Genomic DNA, 16,402 nt, shown 5'->3' on the forward strand with positions numbered 1-16,402 from the left:
GTATACAGGCTTGTGTCAGAGCAACTAGCTCTGCTGCTTGAGCGGACAGGGTATCAATACGGTGTGTTTCAATAACCTCGGTGTCAGTAGTCACTGCATACGCGGCGACTAGTTCTCCTGTACTAGTTCTCATACATGAACCATCCACATAAAGTGTCAGGTCGGGATCTAGTAACGGAATGTCTGTCAGGTCTTGTCTTGGCTTTGTCGTAATGTTGACTACTTCCACACAGTCGTGTGCGGCAGGATTTGAACTAACTGATGGTAACAGTGTAGCAGGATTCAGGATGTTGCAGCGTCTAATATCTATGTGTGGCTGAAACAGTGTCAATTCATAACCTGTTAAACGTGCAATTGTCAAGTGCTGTGTTTGTGTTCGGTTTAAAAGAACTTCCACGGAGTGTGGGACTTGTACTGTCAAGGTATGTCCTAAAACTATGGAATCACTTTGTCTGATAGCTAGTGCTGTGGCTGCAACTGACTTGAGGCACGCAGGCAGAGCCTGGGCTACAGGATCTAGTGTGCTCGAAAAATAAGCACATGGCTTGTATTGTCCTGCTTGATCTTGTGTAAGAACAGATAATGCTGTACCTTCACGTTCAGTAACGAAAAGTGTAAAAGGCTTACTGTAGTTCGGTGTAGCTAGAACTGGAGCTTGGCATAAAGCTTTCTTTAACTCGTTGAAACTAAGTGTATGTTCAGATGTCCAAGGGAGAACAGTCGATACGGCTGCCTCCTGTGTCGTTAACTGTATCAGTGGCTTGGCTAGAAATGCATACTGGGGAATCCATTGTCTACAATAAGAAGTTAGGCCGATAAAGGCACGTACCTCCTTCTGGGTCCTGGGCTGAGGAAGACTCACTATTAACTGGATACGGTCTGGTGTCAACTGCCTACCCCTCTTGGACAGTAAGTGTCCTAAGTAGACCACTTGCTGGACACAGAATTGAAGCTTCGAAGGGGACACCTTGTGCCCCATCTCGGCTAGAAAATACAGAACCGTCAGGGATGCTCGCTCGCAGTCACGTTCAGAACGAGCTGTGATCAGTAGATCATCGACATACTGGAGCAGGGCAGTGTCAGTTGGCATGTGAATATTATCTAGTTGTCTCTTAAGTGCTTGACTGTAAATACTAGGGCTTTCTGTGAAACCTTGAGGAGCTCGTGTAAACATATAGCTCCTTCCATTTAAACAAAATCCGAAAAGAAACTGGCTGTCTGGATGAATTGGAACACTAAAAAATGCGTTCTTGAGGTCTATGACAGTGAAGAACGTGGCTTCGGAATCAATAGCAGTTAACAGGGAAGAGATATCTGGGACAACTGGGTACTGCGGAATAATACATTTATTAAGTTCCCGTAAATCAATCACTAATCGATATACTGGGGGTGCATTTGGATCAGTACGTTTCATGACTGGAATGATCGGAGAGTTACATACATTGGAGTCAGTTTCTACAACTACTCCTTGAGCCATGAGCTCGTCTATAATTTTGGATAAGGCTGCTACAGCCTCAGGTGGCAATCTATACTGCCTGATTCGTGGTAACACTACACCTGGTTTGAGAGTCACACGATGGGGTGTGATTTGCATGTAACCTACATCAGTTGGACCTTGCGCCCATAAATGCTGCGGAACTTTAGACAGTCTGGAATCAAAATCTCGTAATACATAGTGACCCTTAAAGTCACGTAGGAACAAACGTATTCCCTCTGGGGAACAACATATAACTGCACCTAACGCTTTCAATGTCTTGATGCCTAACAGATTTTCTGGACATGACTTAGTAAGTAACAGATCAGTAGTGCGGGACAATGGACCTACTGCTAGAGTGACTGGCTTTGAAATCTCATTAACGATAGGCTTTCCTGAAAATCCAAGGGAAACATTTCTTGAGCCTGAGAGCGGAGCCCCTGGAACTTCGGCATGACTAATTGTGGTCCTACTTGCCCCTGTATCAATCAAAAACTTTCTGTCTTTCCCTAATACTTGACTGTGAACATAGGGACCTTCTTGATCTACAGGTATCTCGATGAGAGGCAAGCCTACCTCCCTCTCTAGGCTGTTTCATGAATACTGCTGATACTCTGGATACTCAGACTGTGCATACTGGTACATCTGCGATGTAACATGCTGTGTTGCAGCAATAGGCTGCGGTACTGTAACTGTCTGTGGTGCATTCTGTGACTGAGGAGTCTGTGAAACTTGTTCTTGTCTAGGCGGACGTGGTCTTTCTTTAGTCTTACCAGTAGCTATGTTGTGTTTCAGAACTGCACACTCATTTATAAAATGACCTGGCTGTTTACAATAATTGCAGTTCCCTTTAACGGGAGCTGCAGGATGACTGGCTTGATTCGGACCCCTCTTCTGACTGTCTTGAGAAACAGATTGTGCAACTAGTACTTTCATTTTCGTGTCTTTCATACGTTTTCTCTCGTGTTCTTGCTCTTCCCTGATTCTATTCTGGTGGTACTGGAGCATCTGGAGCATCTGGGACGGAGTATTTGCTTGCCAGGTACTTTCGACTTTCAAAACTCGGTTTTTAATTGGTGGACTTGAATTCTCGACTAATTTGGTAACGAAAAGGTGAGGGTATGACTCACTACTTGTCTTGAGACCACTGTTGATACTAAAGCACTTTTCAAACCTAGAATAAAAATCACTAATATCTTCATCTTGTTTCTGTTTACAGGCTGAGATTGCATCCCAGTCTTCTTTTCTCGTTGTTAATAATCTGGGTAAAACTTGAATTAATAATTCTGGTAATTCTTTACATTTCTCTCCAAGACCAGTACCTGGTACACGTATCTTATCTTCTGCTTCTAGGACTGCCCAATCTATCTTTTTCTCTCCCACCTCCCATTCTTTTTCCTTGAGCTTTTCATACACCCCGGCGGGCAACAGGACTTTTAACATTTTAATGATATCTGGGTAAGTGTATTCTCCCATACGGAGCATGTCTTTTAATTCTCTATGGAACCCTGCTGGATCTTTGTCATGACAGGGAATTAATTTCTTCATCTCTAGTAGTTCCATCTTTGTGATCGGAGTGTATACAAACACTCGCTGCATTTCGCCACCCGCTCCTCTGACTGGGTGGACTTCTCGTAACGGATTCTGTCTGTCTATGTAGAATGATTTACTTTCTGGGGGTGAGACATGAACAAAATGCGGGTTTAAGAATGTTCTATATTTATGGCGTTGTTCTAGAATGACACTAATTAAATCGGTACCTAGACCTCTCCATTTGTACTGGAGTAACTCGTTCAAGATATCATGTAACGGGCCTGGATCAGAATGTTGACTCTCATACAGAGTAATGAGGTGCTGAATCATATACATACCCACCAGTCGCTGCTCGGCTGGGGGCATTTTCAGAAACATTTGTGCCACTATTTCGTCTGGAAAAGTGGTAGAATCAGTAATCCATCTGACTGCTGATCGCACTAGTTCCTGTTCATGCATAGTACTTAACTCACTATAACCGATTCGTGATTTCAGAATGTGATCGGTAGCTTGGAATACTTGTTCTAGGGAACCTTGTTCTGGTGCTGGATGATGGAAAATTGACTTGTGTTCTAGGCGTAAATGACGATCTGGAAATCTAGGTTTTCCTACATACGCTATTCTGGCAGTATTCTCGTCGTCTTCCTCTTCAGGATCAGAGGTACTTTCTTTCTCGCTTACTTGTGCTGATTTACGTTGTTCGTGTATCTTTATTATCTCTCTACGGATTTTCTTGTACATACTTTCCATGGCACCAATGGTATTGTGCTTTCCTTCGGCTATATTATCACTCCACTTTGTTAGAGTTTTCATTTCTTCCGGGTCTTTAGACGGGTAATCTTGTTCTCTTATTAGACAGTTAATTAAGAACTTTAATATCATGCGCTGAATCTCGGCTTTCCTTTGAGACATGGCATCACTAATACTTTGTGGGTCATCCCCTGTACGGATGAAACGATATATCCTGTCTAGATCTTCTTTCATATTCGGCAGGGTGACTAGATACTCGGTCACTCTCCTTACGCGTACGGAATATAAAACCATATTAAACTCGCCTGGAACTGGGTCATAGACACATTCGCCAAGGGTTTGCCTGATCTCTGCAACAGACTTATTACTTTTAGGAGTACGCTGTGATGCTTGAGCATGTAATTCGAGTGCTGATAAACGCTTGTATGGCGGCGGGGTTTGAGGAAGACCTCCTCCTGCGGCCCCTAAACTAGAATCATCAACTGATGCTTTTCGTCCTGGCAGGGTCGGTAATTGTAACGTGGGCTGGACTTGTATGGCGGGCTGACCCGGGGGGGCTGTTAAGGGCACCCCGGTGTCTGGAGGAGCAGGAATTACCTGATTTACAGGGACTGGCGGAGCGCGGACAGGATTTACATATTCAGGGATTGTGTCGTCCAAATAGGACGAGATGAAAATATCAGCTGCGGTCGGTTTGTGACGTAGCTTGGTCGGAACTAATGGTGGCGGGAAATTACTGGATGCCTCCGGGGTCGCTTTTGGCAAGCCCTCGGCAAGAAGAGGATACATACCCTTAATGAGGGCATTCCTCTGTCTGTCTGATTGCTCAGTTCTAACTCGTTCACCTATCTCGATTAATTCTCTTTCTTGGGCTCGTTCTTGGGATTCTCTACTTAGTTCTGTCTTTCTGATTTCTTTTTCGGTTCTTTTATGAGCTTCTTTACGCCATAACTCGATGGAGTCTTTCTGTGATTGTCTGGCTTTCTTTTTCCATAATGCTTCTTCTACTCGCATGATGCATTCGGCATCCCATGTACCCGATACGGGCCATCTATACTTTTCTTCTAACTGTTTGGTATACTCTACCCATAAATCTAGATACAATATGGCGCTTATGCCATGCTTCTGATACATAAAGTGACCTGGACTGTCCCTGGGCGGGACGGGAACTGCTGCTTCCAGCAGACCCTTTCTAGTTTTTAACTGACGTAATTTTGAGAAGAGCGGCATGACTGGACTATAATATGGACATAATACAATACACAATGAAAACACGAAATCACGTCGCACTCATACCACAACATTAAAATACATGAAGAACATTATGAATAACAGTTCGAACAGAATACCACCTGAAAATACTTGAAATTTCTCGAGAACAGAACTGACTAGAACAGAAACTAGATGCACTGCTGAAACAGTACGAAACTTACCGGTCTCTTAAAGAGACACGTCAGGACCCGCATCCACCGAAGTGGACACTTCGTTTGTGGGACTGTGTACCACCAACCCACAGACCAGAGTCAATTAAATTGACCCTGTCTAGATACCACCCCAGTAACGGTACTCACCGGGCAGCAAGAACGGAAGGCCTCGGACTGGACTGGACTGCTACGACGACGAACTTCGGACTTCGGACTTCAGTTACGGGTGGACCTCCGGATACCTCGGACCTTGGACTCTTGGCTTGGGCTCTGGTCGGGACTCGCCGCGTTCCTCCACCGTCTCGTCTGGATGCTGGACCGCCTCCTCCGTCTCCTCCGTGGGCCTGAGGGATACTTGAGCAGAAATATCTGCCACTGCGCAGAAGAGTTCCGTCACGACTGCAGAGGGTCAGGGGGTCGGCGTGGCTTCACCGACGCGTGGGGAAAGGGCAAGTCCCTATTCGGGCGCCATTATGTGGTAAATAAATAAATAATACCCTATTTTTGACTAGACATATATCATAACAGATAGCTCAATAAATAAGAGTCAAGATTCGAGGTAGTAGGAGTTTTTTGCAGGTTTAATACAGCATAAGGACAGGAACAGGACAACCTGCATAGGAATAGGATGACAGGGCCCAGCAGCTGCTGGGGCTGGGTCTGGGATGAGCGCGCTGGCTTTTAATAACAAATACATGAGCATATATACATAACGCAAACACATAGCATTACATTGCAGTAGGCGTAGCAGTGGGTGGAGCAGAAGGCGTGACGCGTAGCAGTCGCGAAAGATAAGAGTAAAAAGAAGGTGTAACTCAGACATGTGATGCAAACGTAACAGAATGTCATGAATGGGCGGGAACCATGGAGGAGGCTACCTAAGGAGCCGGGACCTCTAACCTGGTGGTGCGCGCAAACTGGCAATGACGTGTTACGAGGAGAAGCTGGGGGCTATGAACTCTGTGCTAGGAGCAGAGACTAAAGTCTGGAGGGTCGGAGCGACATGTACCTAAACCCTATCTAGTATCTGATGTTTAGGGAACATGTTGATATAAACTAGAAGTCATGAGGGGAAAAGCTAACTGACTCTAAGACTGGAGCATGCATTTATTCTACATATAGTGCGTGATGAAGAATATTAAATGACCATTAAATACAGTATTTCTCTTAACGTGGAGACGTGAAGGCTAGACAATGACGGAAACTATTGATGCAGTTCAGTAGCTTAGGAATGCAGAGAAGGAGGACTGAACTGATAACTGGAACTATAACATACTTTTGGCAGACTCAGAGGCAGAGCCAAGCTGCACCGGGCACTGGGTGGCAGGAAGTAAGTGAAGGGTCGAGGATACAGGTGGGGGCTGGATCGCTCCTCAGCGAGGCTTCAGGAGACAGGAGCTGAATCTGATGTCCGGGCCCTGTTGAGGCCTGGAAACGGGGACTTTATAATGAAATAACGTGCACACTGAGAAACGTGGCAACGTAGCTTTACATAGGCCTGATATTCGTAGTATTCACGAGGACTGGAAACTGGCATACTAGAGGAGGACACAACTGTAATTGCGTCTTGAATCGGACATGGGGAATAACATATGCATATTGGTCATGCACACATAACATATGATGGATGACACGTAGAGACACAGAACATGGCAAAATTTACTTTTCCACAATAGGGCTACTTAAATTCTCCATAAAAGTTTAGACATCTCACACAGGAAAAAGTTGAAAAACTCATCTTGACAACTCATTCAGGTTCCCCTTTGGACCCTTGCCCAGCCATGGTCTTTCATATGGCCCCGGAAGCCATTGCCAAGGTCCTGACACCCCTTCTGAATAACATTCTAGATCAAGGACATTTCCCGACGTATTGGAAGAACTCTATTATAAAACCTATTCTGAAAAAGCCGACTTTTGACCCTTCGGAAATGGCAAACTATTGGCCTATTACTTCTTTACAATTCCCCTCTAAAGTTCTGGAAAGAGCAGTAAATGAAGAACTGCTAACTTTTATAGAGTCAAACGATATACTAGACCAAGCACAGTACGGCTTCAGGCCACGACATAGCACCGAGTCTGCATTGATTGCAGCCACTGAAAGCTTACGTGCGCAACTAGATCAGGGCGGGAAGGCAATATTAATATTGCTTGATTTATCCGCCGCGTTTGTCACGGTTGATCACCATATACTTCTTCAGCGGTTGGCAGAAATGGGTATCACAGATAGGGCCGCAGACATTCTTCAATCCTACCTTGCCGATAGACAACAAACAGTGACGTTAGATGAGCACAAATCTCCCTCCTTTGTTAATGCATGTGGGGTACCTCAGGGCTCGGCACTCTCGCCCACCCTGTTTAACATATATGTAGCCCCACTGGCAAAGCTTATTCGCTCCTTTGGCTTTACAGCCATATGCTACGCTGACGACACGCAAATTTTCGTCTCTCTGACTGCTATATCAGAGGACGTGGCAGCACGTTTTAACTCATGCATGAACCATATTATCAATTGGATGCAAAGCAATTGCTTAAAGTTGAACACCGGGAAGACGGAGGTAGTAACGTTTGGCAGGGACTCTTCACTTTGGAACTCCGCTTGGTGGCCTGATACAGCGGGATCTTGCCCTCAACCCGTAAAAAACCTTGGGGTCCTAATTGACGATCATCTTTCCCTATCACACCAGGTCAACAGCATTACCTCTTCCTGTTTCTATACCCTGAAAATTCTTAGGAAAATCCTACCTTTCATCCCTATGCCCCTCAGGAAAACAGTAGTCACAGCTCTGATTTTGTCGAAAATCGATTACTGTAACTCACTCTACCTTGGAGCCAAAAAAAGTATGACACATAAACTCCAGACTCCACAGAATGCAGCTGAGCGACTACTACTGAATCTACCCAAATTCAGCTCCACTAGTCATGCAATTCGAGAACAGCTGCACTGGCTCCCTATCTTAGCTAGGATCCAATTTAAGTCCTTGTGTATCTTACATAAGGCATTGCACGAAAAAGGACCAGGACAGATCAGACAATATGTTGAGCGTTATGCTCCACAGAGAGTTCTCCGCTCCGCCTCTGCATCCTTACTTATAGTTCCAAGGATAAAGACGCTGAAGTGGGGCGGTAGAAGCTTCCGATTTTTAGCTCCGAAGCTATGTAACTCTATGCCCCTGCATCTTAGAACCCAAAATAATCTACTTCAGTTTAGGAGGGACCTCAAAACCTGGTTGTTTTAGCTGTACATAACCAGCTGCATTTCTCCTTACTCTGTATTTTTGATAGTTAAGCGCTAAGACGCCACAGCATACACGCGCTCTACAAAAACCCTCATTTAATTTCATAAACGGTGAGCGTGGAAATACTTTAAAATGTCGCCCAGTCTTTTTCCTGGTATCTGTATAAATTCAATTCTCTAACTTATGTGCAAATTACTTTAATCAGCTCTATAGCATATTTCTCACTTGCCAGTCAATTCAAGATGGCTTTTTAACTTTACTTAGTTCTTGGATTGTAAACTCTAGACCTGTTGGTCCTCTTTTTTTTTTTTAAACATATTTTATTCGTCAATAAGCAATTACAACGCAGGGCTCTGTACTCCAGAGACCTCTGCCAAATCAGACATATGAAAACATGTATGCAATTGACATTTTCAGACAGAGGATCAAGATGCATAACAAAGATATGCTGAACAATAAAAGAGATTCCCCCTCAACTCCCCCCTCCCTCTCCCAACCCCCCAAGGTCGACTACAGCCGCTTGATTGCGTCCAGAGCCTACATAACCAACCAAGAATCCCACTCCAGAAACATGCATTCCCCACACCCTCCCCTCCACTTAGCACCTGGGCAGCACCAGCAACTATTCCATTGGTTTAGTTTCCGCTTCTGTTGGCGGCTCTAACCATAAACCCTGATAGTCCGCCCACCTTTTCCAAATCTTATAGTGCTTGTTCGGACATCCCCTGGCCTCAAAGATGGGTTGCTCCAACTCCATGCAGAAATCTAACCCATTCTTCCAGGCAGGTACTGAGGGGGCCCGCGTTGCCTTCCATTCCCTGACAATATCCCGTTTTGCCAGCGTTCACCCCAAAAGCATAAGGTGTCGCTTATAGATATTACCCCCTATCCCCTCCATGACATGTAATAGGGCCAGCTGCGGTGTCCGAGGGAGCCCCCACCCCAACACCTCCGACAGGCATTTAAAGACCCCCCTCCAAAAGCGATCTAGGGACGTACACTGCCAAACAGTATGTAAAAAAGTGCCCTCCTCCCTTCAACAGCGAAGACACTCTGGGGAAGCAATCAGTCCTGCCCGCCACAATCTTGTTCTAGTAAAATAGACCCTGTGGAGATATTTGAACTGAACCAGGCAGAGTCGCATAGCTATTGCCGCACCCCCGGAGCCACTAGTGCCTCCCTCCAGTCTTCCTGCTCCAGGGCACCCACATCGGCTTCCCAGTCACCCCGGAGCTTTTGTAATGTGGGGGAGCAATGAGTCACTAGGGATTGATATATCCGAGAGATCTTTTTCCCCCACTTCCCCCATAAAGACTTTTGCCTCAAGCGGACTAAATTTAGGGAGAGACTCCAGACCCTCCAGGCTAGGAGACAGGGCGTGACGAAACTGAAGATATCGAAAGAACTGAGACTGGCATATGGAATTCCCTCCGTAGGTCACGGAAGGACTTGAGTGTCGTGCCGCTCATTACGTCTCCCAGAGTCGATATGCCAATGTCGTCCCATCTCCGAAAGCCCTGTAGGGTTGCCAGTTGAGGCAAATGCCCATTATTCCACAGAGGGGTCCTCCGTGTCAGGGTATTCCACCATCCCATGCGCCGCAGGGACTGGCTCCAGATCTGGAACACCACACGGGTGACCGGTGGCAGCACACCCCACAACAGTGCAGAGTATAGGAGTGTGTGTAGAGAGTGGTGCCCCATGAGTTGTCGTTCCAAGGCATACGCCGGGTATCCCCTAGCGTCATACCACCATTGGTCTTCTTAATGGGTTTTCTTCCTCTCAAGTGTCTGAGGCATTTATTTCTTGCTGATAAAAGACTTCTCTGGCAAAATGATTTAACCAGTCACTTGGAAGTACTTGATTCTTGATGAGTACTGACGTCTCTTGTCACCAATGCCCAACAGCTTTGTCATCTTTACTTTTTACAATATTAGCCATATTTGACCGTTGCTCAAGAACATTCTTTTGCTCTCTCGCTATTAAGCGACTAGGCCTTACTCGTTAAGTATAACTACACTTAAATACCTCACAAGTGATATACAATGAGCTGGAATTCAGATTAGTCAGCTCATTATTTCTTCCTTCTCTTTTACTAAAGAATTTCGAACACCCCTTGTTCAAGGTTACCAGTGGATTTTCAAAGGTCTCTAGACGTTTTCTAGGGAAGATTTGGGTTCTATTATTACCCCAACCTTCCCGTTCAAATTGCCCATTTTATTTTTCACATAAATCTGTCCCAACACTACCCTTAAATATTCTTTCCCCACCCCATTCCCTCTAGTCTCTAGATCACTACATGTAAATATAGTTTCTAGAGGTTTGTGACTCTCAACAGGTGCTTTGGAACTCTGAGACATAAGGACCCACAAGAAACTCAATGCCCATTAAGAGATGCAATTTACAGAAATAATGGTATACCATTGCAGTTTAGTTTGAAGACATTTAATGAAATATGGAAATTCGTTGTTGAATTTTTATTGACAGTATTTTATTCAGCTTTTATTACAAAATTTCAAAATTTAGGCTGGTGATTTGATGTGTGCAAAAATCTAAATGTTTGTTGCATTTAATCTGTTTCCAATCTCTCTTAGATAAGTGTAAACAGATTATCTATCCTGACTGTGATATAAAATTCACTGGGAACGTCACCTGGGTTGGGAAGAGCTCCATGGAAGTCAAAATGCATGTGCTCCAGGTATCCATTTTCTCACTTTTCTTCTGCTAGTGGACTCTATTTATAAAAATAGGATTTATAATGGTTACATGAATTAGCACAGGTAATCTGATTCAGCCTACCTGCATAGGCTCTTGTGATCAATTAAATTAAATGGTAGACTGCCAACCAAGTATTGTACTGTGTGTGTACTAAAGTTTGCTAGTTGTGGGACTGCAGTGATAATCCTGTTTCTGAAACTGCATTCCTGCTTCTTATTATTTTGCATATTTAACTAGGCAGGTTCTTCTAGTTCCTCACCTAAGTGTTATTTATGAGTGGCTAACTGATATCCAGGTGTAGTACTTTTTCGATCATTGACAAAGCAGCGTTGCTCACTAGGGTTTGAATAAGAGAAATAATGTGAGAAAGCTACTACTCTAGTTTAGGAACCATAGTGTTAAAGTCTGAAAGTTCTCACCAAAGGTACATGGGTGGCTAGGGGCAGACATGCCTTGATACGCTCCATTGCGTTTTCTGGGACCGTCAAAGAAAACCTCATGGATAGTTCCTTCATCGGCTATCACCTTTTCTGTGAAAAGTCTGACTTGGCTCAGGAGAGATTCAAGCAAGGTTGTGGAATGGTGCACTTGCTGGTCTTGGCCACCACTGACCAAGGACAACCTCCTAGAGGGCATCGGTTTCCGATATGAGGGAGAATGCTGTATCATCATTATTGGTAAGGTAGTCTTGAATCTGTCCCGTAAGTATGTTGTATGGGGCTGGATCCTCCAGCATGGATGTTTTGAGCCACCATGTTCGGATAGGAGGTGGGACCCTGCCCATCCCGAGCGGTGCAGTTGAGGATTATAATCCGATATGTGTCTACCCTGATAATCAAGGTATGATATTTGCGCCTGAGGGTTGCAGAACAAACTATTCTGTCAAGCTGCACATACAAATTGTATATGGGAAAGTAAAGCAAATCAAGCTGAAGGATGGGATTATGGAGGTACCAGGTATCTATTGGAAACAGTTGCCATAGGCTCTTGACATTGGTGATCAACTCGGTGTGTAAGGGGAGGGACATCTAAAACACTAATAAAATCACCTCCTAGCACCCATGGAATGTGTGCCAATGTTGTCTGGTGATTAGTCAATTAGTCCTGAAATGGCTTTTGTTCTGTATATAGAGCATAGATACTGTCTATGATTCTCGGGTCACCATGCATTCTTCATTCAGTTTAGACAAATCTCCACTCTCGCCCTGCCATTCCTGTATTTGCAGTAAATGGAATGCCGGGCTCGAGCCAGATTAAGGCTCCTCTGGAAAAAGCAGAAAAATGTGTTGTAAATATTTGGTCACATCAGCTCTTTTAGAGTTTTTCCCCTCCCTGCTAGTTTTATGTGGGACTCTTAAAGACTTCTTTCCATTTAAGGAATGAATGGACTTTATACCGATTTGCCGGGCTGTGCGTTATCTTAAAATTCCATGTGATTATGGTAGATTCTCGTGAATGCGTCATGTAACTGACAAGAAATAAAGCAATAACCCCAAGACATCACAGCTCCCACACACACGCCGGTTCTTTCTCATATAGAAAGTGATTGCATCTTTGTGTTGTAATGCAGGGCTCCGAAGAATGACCTCCACGTCTTCCAGGGACAATAAATAACAAGCATTTGCAATGCAATAGGTCTCGCATTAGGAAAGTTTGAGCTATTGGTATTGTAAATGGCAAAGTTTTTTTAATTTTTTTTTTTTATTAAATAGCTAAATTAATAGCTTTGTCATTTACAATGCCAATAGTTATAACTTTCGCAAATGTGATACCTATAGCATTTGTAATGCAATATGTTTTGTATTTACATGACTTAGATGTATTGATATTACAAATAACAATGGCAATGAGTTGTCTCTATGTAGAAGACACTGAGTAAGTCGTCTACTGGTTTGTGGTCAATGCTCTTAGCTCACGAAATAGACTCTGTAGAGCAGTCTTTGGGCTTTTATTTGTTCGCTGATGTTTACTGTAAGTATATGATTAAATCTATAAAAAAAAAAAATCTATAAAAAAATAAAAACGACCACCAGCCAAGACAAAGTATTGTTCCAAAATAGGGAGCGGTAGCTAGCATTTGCCATGTGTGAACATGTGCTTGCAAAAACGGCAATGAGGATTAAGTGTGACAGGCGCAGAATGTAGTTAAAAGTCTCTCACAACTCTCTGGTTTCGCGTAGCACAGGCCGTCTTAAATGAGGACTGAGTGTGTCGGGTGCTGAATGTCGTGAAAAGTCGCTCTCTACTCTATTGATTTCGCGTAGCATGGATAATTTAAGATTATGGCAGCCTGTATGCATGCATTCTTGTCGGCTACCCACCCATGCCCAGCCGCCATCAGCTCTCACCAGTATTGAAAACGCCCGGTGTAGAGAGGCACGGCAGGCTGCCTCCGTAGCTCGCGCGGTTCCTCTCTTTCTGGCGTGACCACATTGTCTTTGGCCATATACATGTCGCGTAGGGTCAAGGCGCTGAACAGAAGCACAGACAGCAGGGCTTTAAGTGGTCAGATAAAAAGTCAAAACGAAACCTAAGAGCCGCGCGCATGAGCTTCTACCGTAGACAGCTCACGTCGCGCGGCTCTTAGGTTTCGTTTTCCAAAGCGCATGGCAGAGTCGCGCTCGCACGCATGCGCGCTCACGAGGTCAAATCCGAGATCCGAGACGGAAAGCGCGTGCACCTCCCCTGTCCCATTTACAAAGTATACTAAAGTATACTAGAGGTCCCTTCGCTACGCTCGACCTAAACAATGAGAACAACAACCAGAGTAATACTGGGGAAGGTAGCTAACTGCTATCCGCCCAAAAGTTACCTAGATACTAGCAAACACCTCTAGGCGCTTGATCATGGCCAAAACCAGGCCGGGGAAGAAAAGCTGCTCCGAGGTCGCTTGCTTAAAGGGTCGGCTTGTCCTTGGACTGATTCATGTACAAAGTAGTTCATAGAAGCCACATGACCTCCAGATTATTCCACAGACTAATGCTTGGTGATCTACAATATATTTCCAGACCTTGAGGCGTTTCTGCGGGGAGTTGAGGCCTTTAATATTCCAAGTGGGTAACGTGACAGGAGCCATAATAGTAGTGGGAAAACGCTGCGCCGCGCAGGGGTTATGAAGAAGACGCGGCCGCCAGGTCCAGCCGACCCATAAAAAGGTACACTGCGACAGCCAGGCACCTCAGAGCTAAACCAAACCAAAATCCTAACAGTAGAAAGCCGCCACCTTGATTCCCCCCTGCCCCCCCGCCCCCCCACCCCCTCCCAGAACCCCCCTCCCTCCCCAAACAAGAGAACCCCGAAACCAACAGAAAGAGAAAAATGGCAACAGAAACAGTATGACCCAGTGACTGGGGGGACATGGTTCCATCTCGTCCATCCGACGGGCTCTAGTACAGAGTCCAACACTCGCCGAGGACACGTGGAGAGTACCAATGAATCTCAAGGATCGCTCTCTCCGGCGCCATCATAAAGGCCCAGAAGTGCCGTGGCTGAGTTAGTCCCTCAGGAGTCCCCAGGCGCCTCCGTCACCAGTGCCACCGAGGCGACCGCTGCTCCTCGTTCAAGGCGGCTCGCTGAAACATCAGGTTCCGTCACATTCTCCTGCTTACCGATGCGTTGCCACCCCACCGGCTGATTACGCTCTCTGTCAGGGGAAGCTGTCTTGCCCCGCTGGGCAGTGGGATCCGACAGGCCCAGAAGATCTATGGTCGACGCAAGAGAGCGGGCCTGGACCAGTTGTGCGCCGAATCTGAATATTAGTCTTAAGGGGTGGCCCCAAGAATAGGGGATATTCTGCTCCTTCAGGTATGTAGTCACTGGTTTGAATTCACTGCGTTTGATCAAAGTGGAGGCCGCCAAGTCCTGGAAGAGCAGGGGATGGTGTTCTCTGAATTAAAGGGGATTGATAGTGCGAGCCTTCCGCAGGATACGCTCTTTCAGCTGGAAGTCGTGTACGCACACCAGGATGTCAGGAGGTGCCGCTTTCGGACCTCTCGGGAGACCCACCCGGTGTACTCTGTCCATTTTTATGTCCATGAGGTCGTCTTCGTTCAGCACGTGTCTGAAAAGGGCCTCCACATATTCTCGTAGATCGGGTCCCTCACCCTTCCAAGGCACCGCCCTGATGCGAATGTTATTTCTGCGGGATCTGTTCTCCAGGTCCTCAGCCTGGGCCTGGAGGTCCAAGTTTTGTTCAGTAAGCTTAATCACATCCTGCTGGAGGCGATTGATGTCGCCCGCTGCGTCCACGTCGTGTACTTCTTGCGTGGCCACCCTCTCGCCGATCTCGTCGACATCGCGTTGCACCTCCCGAAGATCTGAGGTCAGCTAGGAGCGGAGGTCAGAGATGTCTTCTTTGATGGAAGTGAACAGTTCCATCATGAAGGCCTTGGTGGCCGGTGCGTCATCGTCTCCCGGTCGCGGCGACCTCTCTGCAGTTTTGGACCCGGTGGATCCCCCTGGGGTCGCCGAGGCGTCTTTCAGCGGCTTGTCCTTCCTATTCCTACTCGCCGCCATCTTGCCCCGGTCCCCTGCGCCGACCACGGAGGAGCCTCTCTACGAATGTGGCAGCAGGCCTCCCCTCTCCGCCACCGGCCGGATTCAACACTGTCCGTCGACCCACGGACCGATCCGACCCGCTCCTTCCGAGGACTCCACCGAGCTCCTCACCTGAGGCGTGTTGCTGCCAGCCACCACATGGGCCGTCTGGAAGAGGGTCCTTCAGGAGATGTTGCCGGCCACCAAAGGCCTCTGCCTGATACCGGCAATCCAATGCCGCTCGCTCGCTTGTCCGGGGGTCGACGTTGGACTCTCAGGAGGGCCAGTACTGGGGGGCCCGCTCGGCTCTCCTCATCACTCAGAGGCCCCGCTGGGCCTTAGGCACTCGTTGCGGGGGAGGGGGCCAATCCAGGGGCCAGGTCCAGGCGCCAGAACCCTCGTCGTAGGTATCGCTCCCCCACCGCTGTTGGGCCCTGCTGCCGATGAGACACCCCCCCCACCACTGGTGTGCGTCAGGTCCTCCCCACCGATGCGACAATGGTTTCTGGCCTCTCTGTCACCGCGCTCTCCTGGCCCCTGTCGCCGGCCTCCCACCGACAGGCCGCGTGGTCGCCCGTCCCTCTCTGGATATAGGGCTACAGGAAGCCTCACTAGCTTGGGCGGCGTAGAGCTCAGTCCTCGTCTTCAGCCGCCAGTGCCTCCCCCACTTACGCGGTCAGTTCATATAGGAGGGATCCCGGTTCCCGGTTCCTGGTCCCTGGGCCTCCGTA

At 46.7% G+C, this 16,402-nt stretch overlaps 1 protein-coding gene across 2 annotated transcripts in view; it reads left to right on the forward strand.

The window, feature by feature from the left end:
• The window catches only part of ACOT9 (acyl-CoA thioesterase 9), a 597,782-nt gene that overhangs the window by 213,935 nt on the left and 367,445 nt on the right, over positions 1-16,402 (forward strand). For both annotated transcript variants that reach the window (XM_078657838.1, XM_078657840.1), the window contains one exon: positions 11,012-11,115. In XM_078657838.1, the coding sequence (XP_078513964.1) occupies positions 11,012-11,115 (104 nt within the window). The remainder of the gene's footprint in view (positions 1-11,011; positions 11,116-16,402) is intronic.

This window comes from Lissotriton helveticus, chromosome 8, assembly GCF_964261635.1.
Source record: "Lissotriton helveticus chromosome 8, aLisHel1.1, whole genome shotgun sequence".
In the NCBI taxonomy this organism is placed as follows: domain Eukaryota; kingdom Metazoa; phylum Chordata; class Amphibia; order Caudata; family Salamandridae; genus Lissotriton; species Lissotriton helveticus.